A 20571-nucleotide genomic window follows, 5' to 3' on the forward strand; every position below is an offset into this window, starting at 1 on the left:
GATCATGTGGATGATATGTTGTGGCTCATTCGTTTCGTTCTATTTGGTCACCTCTCTTTCTCGGAACTCATTCTTGGCCCAGTCGCTGAGGAATTCTCGAAGGTGACCTTTACTGAGTAGTCGGGCTACTTCCTCTTGAAGCTGGTGGCAATCCTCGGTCCTGTGGTTGTGCGTGTTATGAAATTCATACACTAAGTTATGATTTCTTTGCGAAGGATCTGATTGTACATGCCTGGGCCACCTGACGTCTCTAATTTTACTGATGGCGAACACAATGTCTGATATGTCGACGTTGAAGTTATATTCCCACAACGAGGTGCCTCCATTGGCCCCGTGTGCCTATCGAATCCAGCTCTATTGATGAGTCCTTAAGGATTTTGGCCTCGGTCCATCCTTCGATCATTGCGGGGTATGTTGCACCTCAGGGCGTTTCTCCTGTCTTCGGTGTATGGCTGGTGCCTTTCTTTGTTTGGCTTTGGCTCCTTCGCCAGAAGCCTACTTGAGGATACCGAGCCCGAGGGGGATCTTAGTTGGTCGTCCTCGACCCTAATTTTTGATTGGTATCGGTTGTGAACGTTCGACCAGGTCACAACGGGATATTCAACCAAATTTGTTTCAGCTGCTTCGAAGCCACCGAGCTTCGTTCTTTCAGACCTTGAGTGAAGGCCTCAACTACCCAGTCGTCGGAGACTAGTGGTAGTTCCATTCGTTCCATTTGAAAGCGAGATACGAAATCTCTCAACATCTCATTCTCCCTCTGCTTGATCTTGAAGACGTTGGATTTCCTTGTAGCCACTTTGATGGCACCAACATGTGCCTTAATGAAAGAATCTGCCAGCATGGCAATGAATCTATCAAGTTTGGGGCCATGTTGTGATACTGCATCATTGCCCCTTTAGAAAGCGTTTCTCCGAACTTCTTCAGTAAGAAGGACTCGATCTCGTCGTCCTTTAGGTCGTTGCCCTTCATTGCACAAGTGTAAGCGGTAACGTGCTCATTGGGGTATGAGGTTCTATTGTACTTCGGAAGGTCTGGCATTCCGAACTTCTTTGGAATGGGTTTCGGGGCCGCTTCCTGTGGGAACGGCTTCTGTACGAACTTCTTTGAATCCACACCTTTCAGGATCAGGGGTGAGCCCAGAATTTGGTCGACCCTAGAGTTGTAGGTCTCGACCTTCTTGCCGTTGGCTTCTATCTTCTTCTCGCTCGACTCGACCTTCTTTATGAGTTCCTCGAGCATATTTACGATGGCAGGATCGGCTGCCGACCCGTTGTTGCTTGATCTCTCTAGTACCTGCTCAGCTGGGGGGCAGTCCCCAGTGCTACCGTGCTGGGAGTTTTTTTGTGACTTTGCAGCTGGGCAATTGCCAGCTGTTGTGTCTGTAACATTTCAAAAATAACGTGAAGGCTAAGCTCCGAGGCACGCCCACTAGATTTGTGCTACTAATTACTCCCTCCGTTCACTTTTACTTGTCATGTTTCGTTTTTCGAGAGTCAAACTACATAAACTTGACCAACGTTTTAACATGTGCTTTTTCACCATATTGATATAAAAAAATTTATAAATTATAGTATTTTTCATATAGTTTTCGAATATCTAAATTTAAAGTTTAAAATATTAAGAAAATCTAATGCAATTTTGCTTCAAAAATTAGTCAAATTGACTCCCGAAAAACGAAACGTAACAAGTAAAAGTAAACAGAGGGAGTATATATTGTTTTTATAACCATAATGTTCGGGTCCGCTTTCGTACACCTTAATTAACTTCACAAGGTACCTGTTACCTTCTGCCATAAAATTTCTGGTCCAAGCTATATAGATCGTCTTTATTAACTAGTCTATGTTTAGCATGTGTATAGTTTCCTCTAGTTGTAATGTAGTTAGAGTTCAGTTAGCTTTAAACTTTCTTTAGGAATCTGTTATTTAAGTTATCTCACACTCTACGTGCCTTTGCTATTAAAGAAAACTTAATTTTTGTCTCCAAATCTAAGTTATATTTAAATAAAATTATGTCAAACATTTTGAATTTAGGACCTCTTTATTGCTCTGATGTTATATCGAGCAATTTTAGGACCTCTATATCGAATTGTATTACAATCTCATCTAAACACTTAAAGTGTTATAGAGAGTACACATATAATAACTTAGGGTGTGGTTGGTATAACGGAAAATATTTTTCGCGGAAAATCCGTAAAAAATATTTTTTTAAAAAAATAAGTAGTAATCTTATTCATTTTCCGGTGTTTGGTATACAAATTAAGGAAAATGACTTTTCAAGAGTATTCATAAATAATTTAGATATAATAAACATGAAGCCACAAAATTTCACACTAACAACCTTCCGAACCCATAAATTTCATAAACTTTCGAACTGCTAAACTTTCAAAACCGCGGAATTTCGAACCCGTAAACATTATAATTTCTAAACCAGTAAACTTCCAAACACATAAACCTCCGAACTTATAATTTTGGAACTTGTACAATTTTGAACCTTTAAACAGATAAATAAAAATAATTAAAAGTGAAAAATATATTTTAAATTTTTTTTCGGGGGGGAGGGGGGGGGTGACAGTAAAACAAAAAAAAACAGAAATTTAAATTACAAAAACATAAGTAATTTTTTTTTGTGCGGGTGGGGGTGGGTGGTGCAGGGGAGGGAGGTGAGGTGGGTGGTGCAGAAAAACGAAAAAACAGAAATTTGAAATTGCTAAAAACAATTAAGGTAAAAAAATAAATTTTTTTTGCGGTAGGATGGAGGGGTAGTAGGGTGGGTGGTAACGGAAAAACTGAATTTTTTTAAAAAAAAAAACGTTTTTGGAGAGAGGGGGTAGGGTGGGTTGGCGAGGGTGGGGAAGGTTGAAAAAGAGTTTTGGAAAATGTTTTCCCTTCTCTTGATAAGGAAAAAATTTTCATCCAACTGGAGGAAAATGAATTCATTGAGAAAATATTTTCCAAAACATTTAAGCCAACCAACCATGTAAAAATTGGAAAACATTTTCCGAAAAATATTTTCCATCATACCAAACACACCCTTAATTATAATTATGTCTCAACAATTACACTCAAATATATAGATGAACAGTACAGGTAAATGAAAAGATACATATTTATTCATACTCCAAACAACAAAACTATTACTAAAACTAATAATATATAGCCACCATTGAATCTTCATATTCCTTAGTAATTAGTTGCGAGGCTTAGCTTCAGTGAATTTTTCCATGGCTTCACCATTGTTGTAGCAGCACCTCCTGCAGCCATAGTAATCGCGGCGGCCGCAGCAACCAAAACGGCAATATTCTCCTCCATAACCTCCACGTCCACGTCCACGTCCACCACCAGGGTACCCACCATACCCACCTCCAGGGTACCCTCGGTACCCACCTCCGGGGTACACTCCGTACCCACCTCCAGGATATCCTCCATATCCTCCTCCTGGATACTTGGCATCATTTACATCATTATTCTTCTCGGATTTCTTTGCTGCAAAAATAATCACACGTTTGCATGTTAGGTGGATAGTCACTGTGTGGTCAGAGGTGCAATCTAGAATTTAAGTTTGATGGATTAATGCACTTATAATATTATCCTTCAAACTTTAATATTAGTCAAAGTTTAACAATTTTACATATATGCTTATGTTCCAAGTCAAAAATACAGATTCAAATGAACTCGATAATTAGGCTCTATCTGACTCTCTAACTTTGATCTTTTGTTTTTTTTAAATTCTTTCTAAAAAAGGTAAGCGCAATCCGATACACACAGCCAATGTAGTTAATAATATAAGTATTTCATTGAATCCAGAAGGCTAATCCAGAATTTGGAGTCGTAAGTGAGTTTTAACAACAACAAAAGTGTACAATCACTCAGAATTTATTTTTTTTTTTTAAAAAAAGCCAAGGTATTTTACATTTTGATATTATCATCAAGATTTAAAAGGAAGTAGGCTTACAGATTTCCAAAGAATTGGTGGAGCGCTCAACCAACTCTCTAGCTGCAACCTCTGAGGTTAAAAACAGAAAAATAGCCAAAGCAAAGCTTAGAACTATAAATGCCTTAAATCCCATGTGCTTTAAATCCCCACTTTTACTTGTCATGTTTCGTTTTTCGAGAGTCAAACTACATAAACTTGACCAAAGTTTTAACATGTGCTTTTTCACCATATTGATATAAGAAAAATTATAAATTATATTATTTTTCATATAGTTTTCGAATATCTAAATTTAAAGTTTAAAATATTAAGAAAATCTAATGCAATTTTGCTTCAAAAATTAGTCAAATTGACTTTCGAAAAGCGAAACGTAACAAGTAAAAGTGAACGGAGGGAGTATATATATTTTTGTTTTTATAACCATAATGTTCGGGTCCGCTTTCGTACACCTTAATTAACTTCACAAGGTACCTGTTACCTTCTGCCATAAAATTTCTGGTCCAAGCTATATAGATCGTCTTTATTAACTAGTCTATGTTTAGCATGTGTATATTTTCCTCTAGTTGTAATGTAGTTAGAGTTCAGTTAGCTTTAAACTTTCTTTAGGAATCTGTTATTTAAGTTATCTCACACTCTACGTGCCTTTGCTATTAAAGAAAACTTAATTTTTGTCTCCAAATTTTGTCCCCAAAGCGTCCAGATAATGTTTTAATAAAAAGTAAAAGAATTAATTTAAATAGTTGCTTACTTAAGTGCTTAAATTTAAAATAGCCAACAAATGTATAATATATGTATCGTTCATGTATAATGTATATAATATATATACTGACTAAAAAAAGTAAACAAGACCGGTTGTTTGTGTAAAGATACTAGTCGGCTGACTGAACATATCGATCTCAAGGTTTCGTTAAGGAGGGGAATGAGTTGTGGTACTAGCTATATTAATCACCTTATTTAACTAGTCTAACCAAAGACAAAGTTTTCTAACCATATAATATTCGTTTTCTACTAACCAAATTATAGAGTTGAAAATAAACCTAATTTTAGTAGTATGCCTAACTCGTGCAAGTGAAAATGGGTTGAATTATCGTTTTGTTGACTTGATCCGATTGCCAGTTGGATCAAGAATAATCAAACGATTCAAACTTATCTAACTTAGGAAGAATTTAAACTAATAATACATTAATTTTCGCTTTCTTTCAAAAAGAAAAATAAAATAAGAGGGGGATTGAATCATGTTGTGCAAGTTAGATTATAACTGTTATTTCACACATTTTGACATATCCTATTTTTACCCACCAAACTACTTTTGGCAAATTGGGTCATGAGCCATGGTTTTTTTCTCACTTTTAATCCGTGCCTAAAAATATTTATATTTCGTAGCCGAAAACTGTATAAAATTTGTATAATATATATATTTAGTTTTATGGTATGCGCTTTGCGCGTGTATCCTATATTCATGAATATACAATTTTGAAAAAATCTCTCTATCTATCTATCTTACATATCTATATAATATATGTTTGAGTTGTATAGTCTTGAATATAGGATACAATTTAGCAACGTAAAATCAGTATTTAAAAGGTAAAATGGTGAACGACATATATCCAAACAATCAGTTTTTACTTATTCTTTGTTGATGTTGCTGTTTTTGATTTTCTTGTTCGTCATTATATTCAAATTCATTCTCTCATTTGAACTGATGATATAATAATTTTGATTGAATTTTTCAACAAAAGTAGAAGACAATATATTTTAGTATTCTCGATCATTCTTTGACTCAAAGAAAAATTATTAAAACGTGTGCGACTTAGTTCGATGATATTCAATATTCACGATTGTTATTAGATCTTGATAAATAATGAATTGAATTTAAATTTTTGATTTTCTTCTTTAGATATGAATTTGAATAAAGATTTATTTACGCAATATTAATAAGAAAAAATTTATATAAGTTATAATTTTATTAAATTTTGAATTCCTAAATATTAGAACTTCCTCAGAATAATTCAAATAATTAAAGATTAATAGCAAATTTTAGTTAATTTTGAAGTTTTAATATTAGATATAATTAAATGATAATAATTATTATCTAACATAAAATATAATTTATGCGTTATCCATCATGAATGATTAAATAATTCATATTAAAAAGTAGCAAATTTATAATTCAGATTAAACTCTTTGTGCACATAAATAAAATTTGGATTAACACTACTAACATGATCCAAAAAGGTAATCAACAAAAAAAAAATAGATTTTGAAAATATATTGATGATTCGTACATGTTCAATCCTACAAAATTACAAAGAAGACAAAAATTTGCAAAATTCGTTACAATTCCAAACGTATTTAAAACATGAAAGGATCGAATTTGAGGGCAGTAGCTACACGATTTAAATAAGGAAAAAATATTTATAAGTAAAATTTTACTCAATTTAGATTCCTAAATATTAGGAGTTTCTAGATAGCTTAAATTAAGAAAGATTTAATAAATAAATTTCCTTACTTTAAATCCTAAATATTAGGTAAATAATTAAATGATAATTACAATTTTGTCCAATATAAGTCTAATTTTAAAGGGTAAAAAAGGCGACCTCCCTTTCCTTAAGTGTAGTCCGTCCAAGTAATGGTCGGGTCAAAAACACGTCTAGTCGTTCTTTGTCGGAAAACTCTTCGTGTTTCCAGTCAAAGAGGGGCAGCTGTAAGCACGTGATTTTTGACCCTCCCCGAGAATTTTCACATTTTTAGCGTGAATATGTGAAATTGGGTCTAGTATAGCTATTTTAACTATTTTTACTTTATTTCGTTGCAAAAAGAAAAATTTCAAAAAATATATATATAAATTTTAGTTTATGTATCTCTCATAAACTTGAAAAATACAAAAATTGCACTTTATTTTTGTACTTTATATAATTTCGAAAATTACAAAAAATATAGTTCTATTAAGGTTTTATAGTCATTTTTAACTTTGAAAAATACAAAAATATTACCTCATATTTTATCTTAATATTTAAAAACGAAAATTACAAAAAATAGTTTTATTAATATTTTGTAGCTATTTTAAATCTTGAAAAATATTTAAAAAAGATATAGTTTTGTTTAAATAATTAGTCTTATTTAGTAGCTATTTTGCTTACATAATTAGTTAAGCAACGACGTGTTCCTATTTCTCGGGTCCGGGCAAAAGAATAATATTCGGGTTCAAACTACCCGATTTTAGGCCTAATTTCGGACCTAACCCATAATAAACCGTGTCCAGGACACATGGGGAACCCCACCACGCGTGGGGGACACAAACCTTGAACCCCACCACGCGTGGGCTCATTTTTCTTGGCAAAAAAGTATCAAATACACGGACAAAGGGCCAAAGCATGAGGACTTTTGAATTTTTGGGGAAAGTTCGACACTGTTCATCATCTTCTTCTTCTTCAAAAGAAGAAGAAGCAAACCCTACTGTAAAAACAAAAACGATCCCTACTTCCCCCGCGTCAAAACCCACCGGCAACCACCCTCCTCCTCCTGTCCAAACAGCCCCCTCCATCACCCGAACAACGCCCAGCTCCTCCGAACGACCACCATCGTCGTTACCATCTCCACCTCCGTCAACTGTTCAAACGACCATAACCACCTTCCCTCCGTCGACCCACTATCGCACCAAACAGACCCCATGAACCACCGGCGACGATAACCCCACTCCCCCACGTCAAAGCACCACCACCACCAAACAGAAACCAATCGCAACCACTCCATCACCACCCAAACACCGCCTCCATCAGCTTCACTAGCCTCACGTCCGAAAACCACCAGTCCAAACACCACCCCCCACGACCCCTCGTTCTTTTGAGTAGCAACAATCACTGCTGCGTCGTCAACCACCATTGCCGCCCGTTACGAGCTCCAGCTCCATCTAAACCAACCTGTTGCTGCGTGCCAAGCAGCTGTGGCTGCGTTTCTGAGCAGCTGTCGCTGCGCGTCTTAGCCTTCGTCGTCATAGCCCATCGTCCACTACCCGTCGACCACAAGTGACGCCCAGCATGCTCGCCACCACCCGTCGCTGCTTCTGCCTCCTGCCTCACCCATCACTGCCCGTCGACACTACATCCAAACCACCAGCCCACGGCCATTTCTTCTCCTTCGTCATAACCAAAAAAACCAGTCCGACGATCCTCCATTAAATCCGGCCATTGCTGCTGTTCTGTTCAGCCCCCTCACGCCCAAATGATCGCCTGGGAAAGTCAGTTGTAGCCATGACTCATTTTTAGTCCGTCCGTGTTCGAGTTTCTGGCGCGAGCTATTCCGTCCGAGCTTTGATAACCTTTTCTATGGTTTCCCGGTCGAGGTTATCCGTAGAGGTCGATGTTGAGGGCTGGTCTGTGGCTCTATCCGTCTCTGTTTGTTCAGGTTAGTAAACTTCGAGCATTAGACAAGGAAATGTTACGGAATGTTCAAAAAATGCAATATATAAATTGGTATGGTAATTTTCTGCCCATGTTTCACCGTATGCATTTTGTTCATTTTTGCGTTGTGTTATTCTCATTTATTTGATGTCATTTAATTAAGTTAGGCTAGTTGTTCTATGACACGAGTTTGAGGTTAATTTGTTCGTGGTCCTTTGCTTAGTTCGTTCGGACAAAATTAGCATTAGTACTTGTTGTTACTACTCCCGAAACACTCATTCGCTAAACTCAGTTTATTAATTTTTTGACAAGTTATGAGATTTTAGTTGTAAAGAAGCCTTAAGGTTTAGTATTGTTAAAGGCATAAAAATGGCATCCTTTTAAAAAAATAATAAATAAATAAAAAATAATAAATAAATAAATAAAAAACGAGACTAGCTTCGCCAAATAAAAATGTACACATTGCGAAGCCCTCACAAAGTATATGTATTAAATACTTAGATTCCGGGACGGGCCGTTTAGCAAATTTCACGGCCCTACCCCAAAATAATAATGCGCTAGTTGCTTTAGGCGCGCCTTTAGTAATGTTATCTCCCTAAACTCGGGTGCACATTTATGTGACCCAAATCCAAATCTCAACGGAGTCGAAATATGTCTCTAGTCACGGGCACATCGATTGTGGCGTGGCCCGAGATGCATTTCCATGACGTTGTAAATTCCCTTTTATAATAAATGAGACGAGCCTCGACAAACAAAAAATGTAGAAGCTGCGGGGCCCTCTTAATATATATATATATTAAAAAATACTTAGAATTCGGGACATGCCGTTTAGCAAATTTTACGGCCTTCCCCAAAATAACAATACGTTAGTTGCTTTAGGCGCATCTTAATAATTTATTTTTCTTAATTCGGGTGCACATTTATGTGACCCAAATCCAAATCTCAAATGAGTCGAGATATGTCAATAACCACGGGTGCATTGATGTAACGTGGTTCGAGATATATTTTCATGACATTGCAATTCTCGTAAAAAATAATAATAAAAGCGGTCAAGAGTTTAAAACTCGCACATAGGTTTTAACATGTATAAAATCAGATAATCAAGCCAAATATAACAGTTGAGCGACCGTGTTAGAACCACGGAACTCGGGAATGCCTAACACCTTCTCCCGGGTTAACAGAATTCCTTATCTAGATTTCTGGTACGCAGACTGTAATATAGAGTCATTCTTTTCCTCGATTCGGGATTAAAATTGGTGACTTGGGACACCCTAAATCTCCCAAGTGGCGACTCTGAAATAATTAAACCAATCCCGTTTCGATTGTCCTTTAATTGGAAAAAACTCCCCTGCGCCCCCTCGGGTGCGGAAAAAGGAGGTGTGACAGCTCTGGCGACTCTGCTGGGGACATAACCCAGAACCACTGGTTCAGGGTTAAGAATTCGAGCTTAGAATAATTGTTGTTATTTGGCTTTATTTATTATCTGATTTTTACATGATATATGCTTAATGTGCTAAATGATGCTTTTACCGCTTTAATATTATCTGAATTGTGTATATAAAACTGCTACGAAACCCTTCTTTCTGAGTCTTCTGAATTTATGGTGTACACGTGCGCGTGACCCACCTTTCTGTTAAAGTCATACCAAATAAGACGAAGTTGGGACAAGTAACTAGGCCGGGTAGACTTTCGTGCTCCCGGTACGTTGCCCCCACTTCGGCTCAAACTGTCCGTTTGGGTAAGCCAGGTCTAGAACAAATACCCAGGTTATGAACTTAGTATAACAAAGCCACATGCCGGATCCCTAGTAGGAACGTTTATTTGCATCATGTGCATTTGACTTAGGGGACTCAACACAGGGGTTGGGTCCGTCTAGGACAAGCAACCTGAAAATAATAGACCATCTTATGGCATCCTATGTGCTACATGTTATATTCAGTCAAGGGCGAATGAGTCATTTGGTCATTTCCAGCATGATGTTATTTTAATCAAAGCATGAGGAACATTTGTGGAATCCAAGAAGCCTTGGAATTCCCTATGTCCCCCACGCTTGCTTTTTAGGAAAGCACATGGGGAACATTTGTGGAATCCAAGAAGTCTTGGAATTCCCATATGTCCCCCACGCTTCATATGTTGGGAAAAGTGCATGGGGAGCATTTGCGGAATCCAAGAAGTCTTGAAAATCATTATGTCTTCCATGCCACATTTTTGAAAGAAATAATAAATATAAAAAATAAAATTACAAATAAAACAAAGCATGAAAATTCAAAAAGATTTTGTATGTTTTCATTATTTTCCACATATTAAAAAAAAAAGTCGTGAAAAAGAGGAGAAAAAATGACAGTGTAGAGATATAACTACTTATTTTTAGAGAAAAATCAATGTCCGAGTAGTATCGAAACTCTGCCGAAATTTTGAGAAAATAAAAAAAGGTCTTATTAGTTTGTTTTGCCATTAAATGAAAATGAAAAAGTCTGGTTTTTAAAATGTTTTTTTATTTTAGTTTGCTTGTCTATGAAAATGATAAAAATAAAAAAATATAAAAAGAGTCGGGCGTTGAACGTGATTTTATTATTTGTTCCAAAATAAATATATATATAATCCAAAAAAAAGGTTCAAAAGAAAATTCAAAAATATTTTGATTCTTCTTTAAAGATTCAAAATTCAAAAAATATTTTTTTAAGCATTTCTTTTATTAAAGGTGAAAATTCCAAAAAAAAACATTTTCTTTTTCTTAAACAAATGAAAAAAGGGAATGTTTTATGTTTTACGTTAGTTAGTTACGAATGAAAAAATAGTTTGTTTGTTTGCTATATAAAAATATATATTTTAAAAAAAAAGAATAGAAAATGGAAAAGGGTTTTCTCAAAAATGGTTTATTAGCCCGAACTACGCGGGTTTGATTCTCACCGGGTGTGAGATATGTAGGCAACCCTCATCGGGTCCAACCCCCCTTTTGCTAAAAAGCCAAAAACAAATAATAATGAAAAACAAAAAAAAACATGTCAAAGATTTTTAATTTTGTCGTAAATAAGTCTAGTGATGTAACTTCCCCCTTTTACAAAAAATATATAGCAAAAACAAATCTGTCAAATTTTAATTGTCATAAAGAAGTCGGGTGCCGCTGTTTTATCAAGACATAGCCGAATGTTCCCGAAAGGGACGCCGGAAGGCTGACTTTGCATAAACAGCCACTTTTGGGTCATTTTTAAGACTTGGTCTAGTTGACCCCCACAGCCTAAAAATCTTCGTCCCCGAGACGTTGAAAGGCCGTGTTTGCAATATTGACTTTTCTAATTTGAAAAACGATGAAAAAAAAAGTTATAAATAAGTCAGGTGATGCTGTTTTGTCATAAATAGCCGAATGTTCCCGAAAGGGACGCCGGAAGGCTGACTTGGCATAAACAGCCACCTTTGGGTCATTTTGAGATATGGACCCACACAACCTTAAAAAAAAAAGCTTCGTCCCCGAGACGCTGAAGGGCCGTGTTTTGCAACACCAAGTTTTTATTATAATTTGAAAAAAAAGAGTCGACGGTCAGGTGAATACCGTTTGAATTTTGTCATAATAAGCCGAGCCAGCTTCGGCCGCGTCTTAAGCCGTTCTTGCCGAAATAACCTTAGAGTATCTTTCAGTTGTCGAAAGGTTATTTTCGTAAAAGAATGGACAAGTTGGTAAAAATGTCATAAAATAATCCTCCCTGGCCTCAAAATTCATGTGAGAATTGGAAGGGGCCACATTTGCAAAATAACCATTTGGTTAAAATTAGCAAACGGAGGAAGGAAGTTGGCCATTTGTTTTGAAGTTTATAAATCTTTTGACTAGAATATGCAGGTTGTTTGATTCTTAAGTTTGTGGGTCATCTTTAAATCCTCGAAACCCAGTTTGTTCTAATATGAAAATTGAAAATGTTTACTGTTGTTTATCTTTTATTGGTCCGAACTACGCAAGGTCTGATTCATGCGGGGTGTCATGATACGTAGGCAATCTCCATAAGATTCGACCGCAACAAAAAGAAAATCCAAAAAAAAGAAATGAAAAAAAGAAATGAAAAAGAGAATGAAAAAAGAAAAAGAATGAAAAAGAAAAAAAGAAGAAAAAAAATGTTGTCAATAATGGGGACGGACTGAGTCCATTTTAACCTGTTTCGTTTTGAATCACAAAGTTAAGGTGGTTGGTTTGTGGTAAGCCGGACAATGACACACAGAATCCTTTACTTGCACCTCATGGTGCACACTCTGCGAGGATCATGCCTGATGACAGAAGCATTCGAATCCTGTTGGAAGCTTGTTGACGAAGATTGATGATATTGAAGCTGGTAATGGTCTTGACAGTATTGATGCGAAGCTCAGTGGCTAAGATGCCAGTTTTGATAAAGTGGGAGCACGCTCCGTTCCTTGCTTAGCAAAAGAGAAGCTGGTGGTGGCTTATTTTGTTGTCATTTCTGTTGTCCGGATTATTCTTAGAGTTGTAATCCGAATATTTTCTGGCGTCAAACCTTCTTATCTTTCCATTTTGTCATAGCAGTTTGTTTAAATTTTGTCCAGTTTGTGTTAGGATTTTATTCTGGTTGTTTGTTTGTTTTATTATTCAAACCATTTCGCCGGTAGTCTAATACAAAGCCGGTCTTTTGTTAAGTTCCAGTCGTCTTTTTGTTTAGTCCTTTTATCATTTCGTTCAATGCCGATTCTAGGGACATGACATGCACCCAGACTTTGGGCCTAGTCTTTAAAGTTAATCATAAAACCCCGGAAAGGCGATCAGACCATTTAAAGAAAATAAGGACGGTTTGAGATTATTCAGAGCTCGAGTCATGTGGAACTGGGGCAAGTTAAGCACAAAGAAAACCGTTAAAAGCAAGATTCGCCAAACTGGCATGAGGGTTGTTCAAGATAATGAGAGTTAGAGTGTCGCCCAACGGTGCGTTAGAAGTGACATATGAACAAACAAATGTTGAATATAATTGTCAAGTCCAGCACCACCAGAAGAGACTACGAATTTAAACTGTATTGTTTGCACTTGGCATGTTTTGAAGACTGGAATGACGAAGGCATTTTGTTCTGCTACCCAAACACTTTATCCTTCGTTACCCCTTTTGAGCCTTATTTATTTTCCTTTCATACCCCTCGTTCGGAATTAGTATCAACGAATAGAATATGCAAGCGCGGCAGGTAAACAAAAGAAAAAAAAAAGAGAAAGAAAAGAAAACAACAAAACGAAAAAAAAGAAAATGGTAACAAAAAAAAAGTCAAATGAAAAAGAGGAATTGGGAACTACGTTTGACCTGATTCCTCAAAGAGGATACGTAGGCGCTTCACGGCTCGGTCATAGTTTTGAAAAATGAAAAAAAAAACAATTAAGATATCCCCAAGCAAGAAACTGGGGCAGAGGTTGCGGTCGTTGTAAATAAATCTAATTCCGAAGGTTGTAACTAATAACCCAAAACTAATGCATTTTTTTTGAGCGTTTAGTACCCTTTTTTTCTAGCCCTATCCAAAAACCCACATTACGGTCCAAAGAAAGACCTTCTGATCAGTTTTCAAAAAAGGCCAAGTCAGACAAATGAAGAGTCTTACCGGCGAACATAACATTCTGTTCCACAGCAGAAAGGACTCTAATCTCCAATAGAAAGAGTCATACCAGCAACACTCCAAATCCCCAGCTGGAGAGAGATATAAAACGAGAGAGTCTTATTGGTGGAAACCTTCACAGGCACCATAAGGCGATGAAAGCTGAAGAGAAGAACCCAAAAATGAGAGAGACTTGATAGTGAAAACCCTTCGGGCACTACAAGTCGAATAAGATTGAGAATCAGAGGGGGAATCGCCAATTGAAGATCTTAAAAGATGATTGACGGCAGAGGATAGGCCACATACGCATGTCATGGCCATTAGAGTCGGTATCTGCGTTTGATAGATTTTTATTTATAGTTTCTTTTGTAAAAGAGTCATTCGTTTCCTTTGTCTTTTATTTTGTTTCTTTTATCTTTCTCCTTTCATAGAAAAATTCCCCAATAGAGTCTGTCGGGCCAGAACAAGTATGAAATGACTTCAAATATGCCATCAGCTTTTCAAGATGAGATCTGACTAGTACATCCAAATGGTATAGTCAGCAAGGAACAAGCGCGAGGCCAGTGTCAATAAAGATATCCCCAGCAAAAGGGAATTGACAAAAGGATTGACGAGCGTCAAGAGGGATATCCTTGCCAAAACCAAGGTTATAAACCTCAAAGACAAGGCCCGTGAACAAAGCAAGGAGAGCAGTGAGCATGATTTGGCGAAATCCATACTAGACTAAAAGGTCGGGGAAATGCCAGTTTCCAAGCTATGCCACAAAAGAAGAGGGATATCCCCCAGCAGGAAGGGATTATCCCCAGCACATAATATCATCCCCAACAAGTTGTGCAACGCAAAGCAAGGAAGGAAAAAAGGAAAAGCCATCCCGTTGGGAGTATCACAACCAACCACCATGTTTTAAACTAACAATTTTGTTTGATTTGAAACAGGTAAAGGAAATGGCATTGATGCCAGAACTGCATGCCACAAGGGATATTATCAAACTGGGGCAGAAAATTTTCCTTCCATTTTGAAAATTTTCTGGAAGTCAGGTACCCCCAGCTGATAACATTTTACCCCCCAACAGGTAAGTAAATCAAGGGAGGTAGTCTTTGAAAGAAGAAGCTATGCAAAAACAAAACAAAAAAGGAAAAAAAAAGAATAATAAAAAAAAAACAAAAAGAATAAAAAGATAAAAAAAAACAAAAGAAAAAGAAAAGGAAAGTCATCCCCGTCTAAATAATCCCCAACAGTTTCGAGGGAAGACAAGACAGGTAAGTAAATAATTCAAAAAAAAAAAAGAGAAAGCGAAGGTTTCATTAATAGGAGACGCACTTCCTAGTTTGAAATCGTTAGAGTTCTACCCATAGGAGATGCATTTCCTCCTAAGTTTACTTTCGCCTCATAGGATATGCATTTCCTCCTAAGTTTATTTTACCCATAGGAGATGCATTTCCTCCTAGGTTTAGTTTCACCCGTAGGAGATGCATTTCCTCCTAAGTTTTGTTTCGCCTCATTGGAGATGCATTTCCTCCTAAATTTATTTTACCCATAGGAGATGCATTTCCTCCTAGGTTTAATTTCACCCATAGGAGATGCATTTCCTCCTAAGTTTAGTTTCGCCTCATAGGAGATGCATTTCCTCATAAGTTTACTTTCACCCATAGGAGACGCATTTCCTCCAAATTTAAGTTTTACCCCCTAGGAGACGCATTTCCTCCTAAGTTTTAGTTTCAGTTTCACCCGTAGGAGATGCATTTCCTCCTAAGTGGTTGTTAAAGATAAAAAAAAAACAAAATAAAAATAAAAAAAACAAAAAGAAAAATCTTAGTCTGATGAATCTTTCTCCTAAGATAACCAACAAACAAAAATGACCTAGTCTGATGAACCTTCTCCTAGGATCAAAATCTTAGTCTGATGAATCTTTCTCCTAAGATAACCAAAAAAAATGACCTAGTCTGATGAACCTTCTCCTAGGATCAAAATCTTAGTCTGATGAATTTTTCTCCTAAGATAGAGACCTAGTCTGACGAACCTTCTCCTAGGATCAAAATCTTAGTCTGATGAATCTTTCTCCTAAGATAACCAAAAAACAAAAATGACCTAGTCTGATGAACCTTCTCCTAGGATCAAAATCTTAGTCTGACGAATCTTTCTCCTAAGATAGAGACCTAGTCTGATGAACCTTCTCCTAGGATCAAAATCTTAGTCTGATGAATCTTTCTCCTAAGATAACCAAAAAACAAAAAATGACCTAGTCTGATGAACCTTCTCCTTAGGATCAAAATCTTAGTCTGATGAATTTTTCTCCTAAGATAGAGACCTAGTCTGACGAACCTTCTCCTAGGATCAAAATCTTAGTCTGATGAATCTTTCTCCTAAGATAACCAAAAAACAAAAATGACCTAGTCTGATGAACCTTCTCCTAGGATCAAAATCTTAGTCTGACGAATTTTTCTCCTAAGATAGAGACCTAGTCTGACGAACCTTCTCCTAGGATCAAAATCTTAGTCCGATGAATCTTTCTCCTAAGATGCTAAAAAAAACATTTTGAAAAAAAAGAGTCATTTTCCTAAATCCAGGCGCCCACCTGTATAACAGAGGAATACATTTCAGTCTTTTTTTCATTACAAGTGTTGAAGTTGGGAGCCCGCCCATAGAACAGAGGAATACATTTCAGTCCTTACATTTCAAGCATTGAAGTTAGGCGCCCACCTGTATAACAAGGGAATACATCCTAATCTAGTGTTTAGTTCACTCTCAGCACTGCATCAGTAGTATCAGTGGGCTACGATTTTGCTAACGACTCACAAACCTTCCCAGTGCAAACTGGGTTAGGAAATTTTGTTTGTTTTGTTTGTTTTGATTGTCAGGGACCCGCCTGTAGAACGGAGTTTGTGGTATGTCAAAGATCGAAGAACTCAGGAGTCCGCCTGTCAAAGATCAAACAGTGACCCACTGGAAAGCAGAAGAATTACAACAGAAATCCCCAGCATTCAATCCAAGTTAGAAGTTCGCCTCAAGAATGCAAGTCAACAGTCTGGGATGATCAACAGAAGCTGGTCACCAAAAAACAAAAAAAAACAAGAAGAAAAAAAAAAGAAAAAGAAAAAGAACCCAAATTACAGAAGTGGAGAACAAATGTGGTCTGCTCAAGAACTAACACCTATAACTAGCAAGTATCAAGGTTCAAATCCAAAGTCTGTATGAAGCACCATTCAAGACTCAAGACCAAGTTTCAGAAGACTTAAAGATAGGAATCCTTGTAACTAGTAGTTGATAGACTTAGTTAGTCTTTTTCAGTTTTCATTTTTGTTGTAATGACAGGACCACGGACCGGAACCTCAACGGAACGGCACCTCGATCGGCTCTCCACCTCGGTGCACTCTACCATCTCTCTCTCATTCCCGAACTACACGTGGCCTGATTCCTGTATAACCAAGGATATGTAGGCAGCTCAGATACCAGGGCTCGGTCACATTCCCTCCCTCTCCTTAAGTGTAGTCCGTCCAAGTAATGGTTGGGTCAAAAACACGTCTAGTCGTTCTTTGTCGGAAAACTCTTCGTGTTTCCAGTCAACAAGACCGGTTGTTTGTGTAAAGATACTAGTCGGCTGACTGAACATATCGATCTCAAGGTTTCGTTAAGGAGGGGAATGAGTTGTGGTACTAGCTATATTAATCACCTTATTTAACTAGTCTAACCAAAGACAAAGTTTTCTAACCATATAATATTCGTTTTCACCTAACCAAATTATAGAGTTGAAAATAAACCTAATTTTAGTAGTATGCCTAACTCGTGCAAGTGAAAATGGGTTGAATTATCGTTTTGTTGACTTGATCCAATTGCCAGTTGGATCAAGAATAATCAAACGATTCAAACTTATCTAACTTAGGAAGAATTTAAACTAATAATACATTAATTTTCGCTTTCTTTCAAAAAGAAAAATAAAATAAGAGGGGGATTGAATCATGTTGTGCAAGTTAGATTATAACTGTTATTTCACACATTTTGACATATCCTATTTTTACCCACCAAACTACTTTTGGCAAATTGGGTCATGAGCCATGGTTTTTTTCTCACTTTTAATCCGTGCCTAAAAATATTTATATTTGGTAGCCGAAAACTGTATAAAATTTGTATAATATATATATTTAGTCTTATGGTATGCGCTTTGCGCGTGTATCCTATATTCATGAATATACAATTTTGAAAAAATCTCTCTATCTATCTATCTTACATATCTATATAATATATGTTTGAGTTGTATAGTCTTGAATATAGGATACAATTTAGCAACGTAAAATCAGTATTTAAAAGGTAAAATGGTGAACGACATATATCCAAACAATCAGTTTTTACTTATTCTTTGTTGATTTTGCTGTTTTTGATTTTCTTGTTCGTCATTATATTCAAATTCATTCTCTCATTTGAACTGATGATATAATAATTTTGATTGAATTTTTCAACCAAAGTAGAAGACAATATATTTTAGTATTCTCGATCATTCTTTGACTCAAAGAAAAATTATTAAAACGTGTGCGACTTAGTTCGGTGATATTCAATATTCACGATTGTTATTAGATCTTGATAAATAATGAATTGAATTTAAATTTTTGATTTTCTTCTTTGGATATGAATTTGAATAAAGATTTATTTACGCAATATTAATAAGAAAAAATTTATATAAGTTATAATTTTATTAAATTTTGAATTCCTAAATATTAGAACTTCCTCAGAATAATTCAAATAATTAAAGATTAATAGCAAATTTTAGTTAATTTTGAAGTTTTAATATTAGATATAATTAAATGATAATAATTATTATCTAACATAAAATATAATTTATGCGTTATCCATCATGAATGATTAAATAATTCATATTAAAAAGTAGCAAATTTATAATTCAGATTAAACTCTTTGTGCACATAAATAAAATTTGGATTAACACTACTAACATGATCCAAAAAGGTAATCAACAAAAAAAAATAGATTTTGAAAATATATTGATGATTCGTACATGTTCAATCCTACAAAATTACAAAGAAGACAAAAATTTGCAAAATTCGTTACAATTCCAAACGTATTTAAAACATGAAAGGATCGAATTTGAGGGCAGTAGCTACACGATTTAAATAAGGAAAAAATATTTATAAGTAAAATTTTACTCAATTTAGATTCCTAAATATTAGGAGTTTCTAGATAGCTTAAATTAAGAAAGATTTAATAAATAAATTTCCTTACTTTAAATCCTAAATATTAGGTAAATAATTAAATAATAATTACAATTTTGTCCAATATAAGTCTAATTTTAAAGGGTAAAAAAGGCGAACGACATTTCACTAAAGGCCTTCGGGCTTTTAATATATACTAGTCTTAGGATACGTGCTTCGCGCGTGTACCTATATCGATGAATGTATAATTTTGAAAAATTACATCAATATTATTAGTACCTTTAAATTATAAAGTAAATTTTTTTTAAAAAAGTAAAAATTCTTGAAAATGATGAATGTTGATTAGCTAGTTCAATAAAAGAAGAAATCATGTAGCACAAAAGTTCTTTAATGCCTTATTATGATTTTGTGAATTTTTTGTTAGAAAATCTTGTGAAACTTGTTATTTAGTTTCTTCAGTCAAACCCTACTTCAACAGAGAACAAAATATTATAATTTTAAGTATTTTTACTTAATCATTTTTTGACTTGCGCTTAATATAACATACTTTATCTTAGATAAAAATAACTTTACGAAAATTTAATGGATAATTCTAAAATCCAAAAAGCTAATACTACTACTACTACTAAATAGTTTGGTAAATATGAAAGTTGATATGGGTATTCATGTCTCAAACTATCAAAAGCACTTATCTTTTAGAGAAACAATCTCTTTCTCTTTTGCTTAAAAGTTAAAAATATTTTATCCTACTACTTAAAAATACCTATTTGTCACCGGACTTGACAAAATACCTTATTTTTTTATTAAAAAATAACTTTTTTCGTAAAAATTAAATAAGCATTTTTGGTGTTTCAAAAGCTTGGCCAAACATATTATTAGTAACATCTCTATATTGTGTTGGAATCTGAATACCTCCACCCCTCTACCTTTCTATTGTAAACTTTTTCTCAAAGGCGAACGACATTTCGCTAAGAGCCATCGTGCTTTTAATATAATATATATTAGGTTTAACTCTGGGATAATTTCAAATACCCCTCACTTCGTAATGCTATTCTTTGATTTCCTAAAATTTACCTACATTCTTGATTTCTTTGTAATAATCTTTTTGACCTATTTATCGTTACTATACAAATTATAATTAGACATATTTAACCATACTAATTAATATACTCATTTGTTTTTTAGAATAGTTAATTCTTCATTGTAGCATTTGTAGAAAATCTACTGTCCTAATAGACGTATTTTTTATTAAATTCTAAAGTATACAGTCCTATCAAAGCGTTGAAATTTTCCTCTTAAATTATATTAGTTAGTTTTATTTAATATGTAAGTAAGAAAATAGTTGAAAACGCGAATTTCATTACACCTTCCAACAGTGATGATATCGTATTTAACTTTCTGTAACCATTAAGAAATTGAAGTCTGCACCTAATAAATGGGCAACATGTTACTTAAACTTAATCAAAATACAATAGAAAAAAAATAAACGTGAATCTTTAAACTCTTATGGA

General features: G+C 35.2%; 1 protein-coding gene across 1 annotated transcript; it reads right to left on the reverse strand.

Moving 5' to 3' along the window:
* Positions 1 to 3017: 3017 nt before the first annotated feature.
* On the reverse strand, positions 3018 to 4105 carry LOC104236090 (glycine-rich protein-like). Its single transcript, XM_009789955.2, has 2 exons — positions 3952 to 4105; positions 3018 to 3482 (listed from the first exon to the last, which is right to left on the reverse strand). The coding sequence occupies exons 1-2, from the start codon at positions 4094 to 4096 to the stop codon at positions 3187 to 3189; spliced, it is 441 nt and encodes a 146-aa protein (XP_009788257.2). The 5' UTR covers positions 4097 to 4105; the 3' UTR covers positions 3018 to 3186.
* Positions 4106 to 20571: the final 16466 nt, after the last annotated feature.

The sequence above is a fragment of the Nicotiana sylvestris genome, chromosome 1 (genome assembly GCF_000393655.2).
Source record: "Nicotiana sylvestris chromosome 1, ASM39365v2, whole genome shotgun sequence".
In the NCBI taxonomy this organism is placed as follows: Eukaryota; Viridiplantae; Streptophyta; class Magnoliopsida; order Solanales; family Solanaceae; genus Nicotiana; species Nicotiana sylvestris.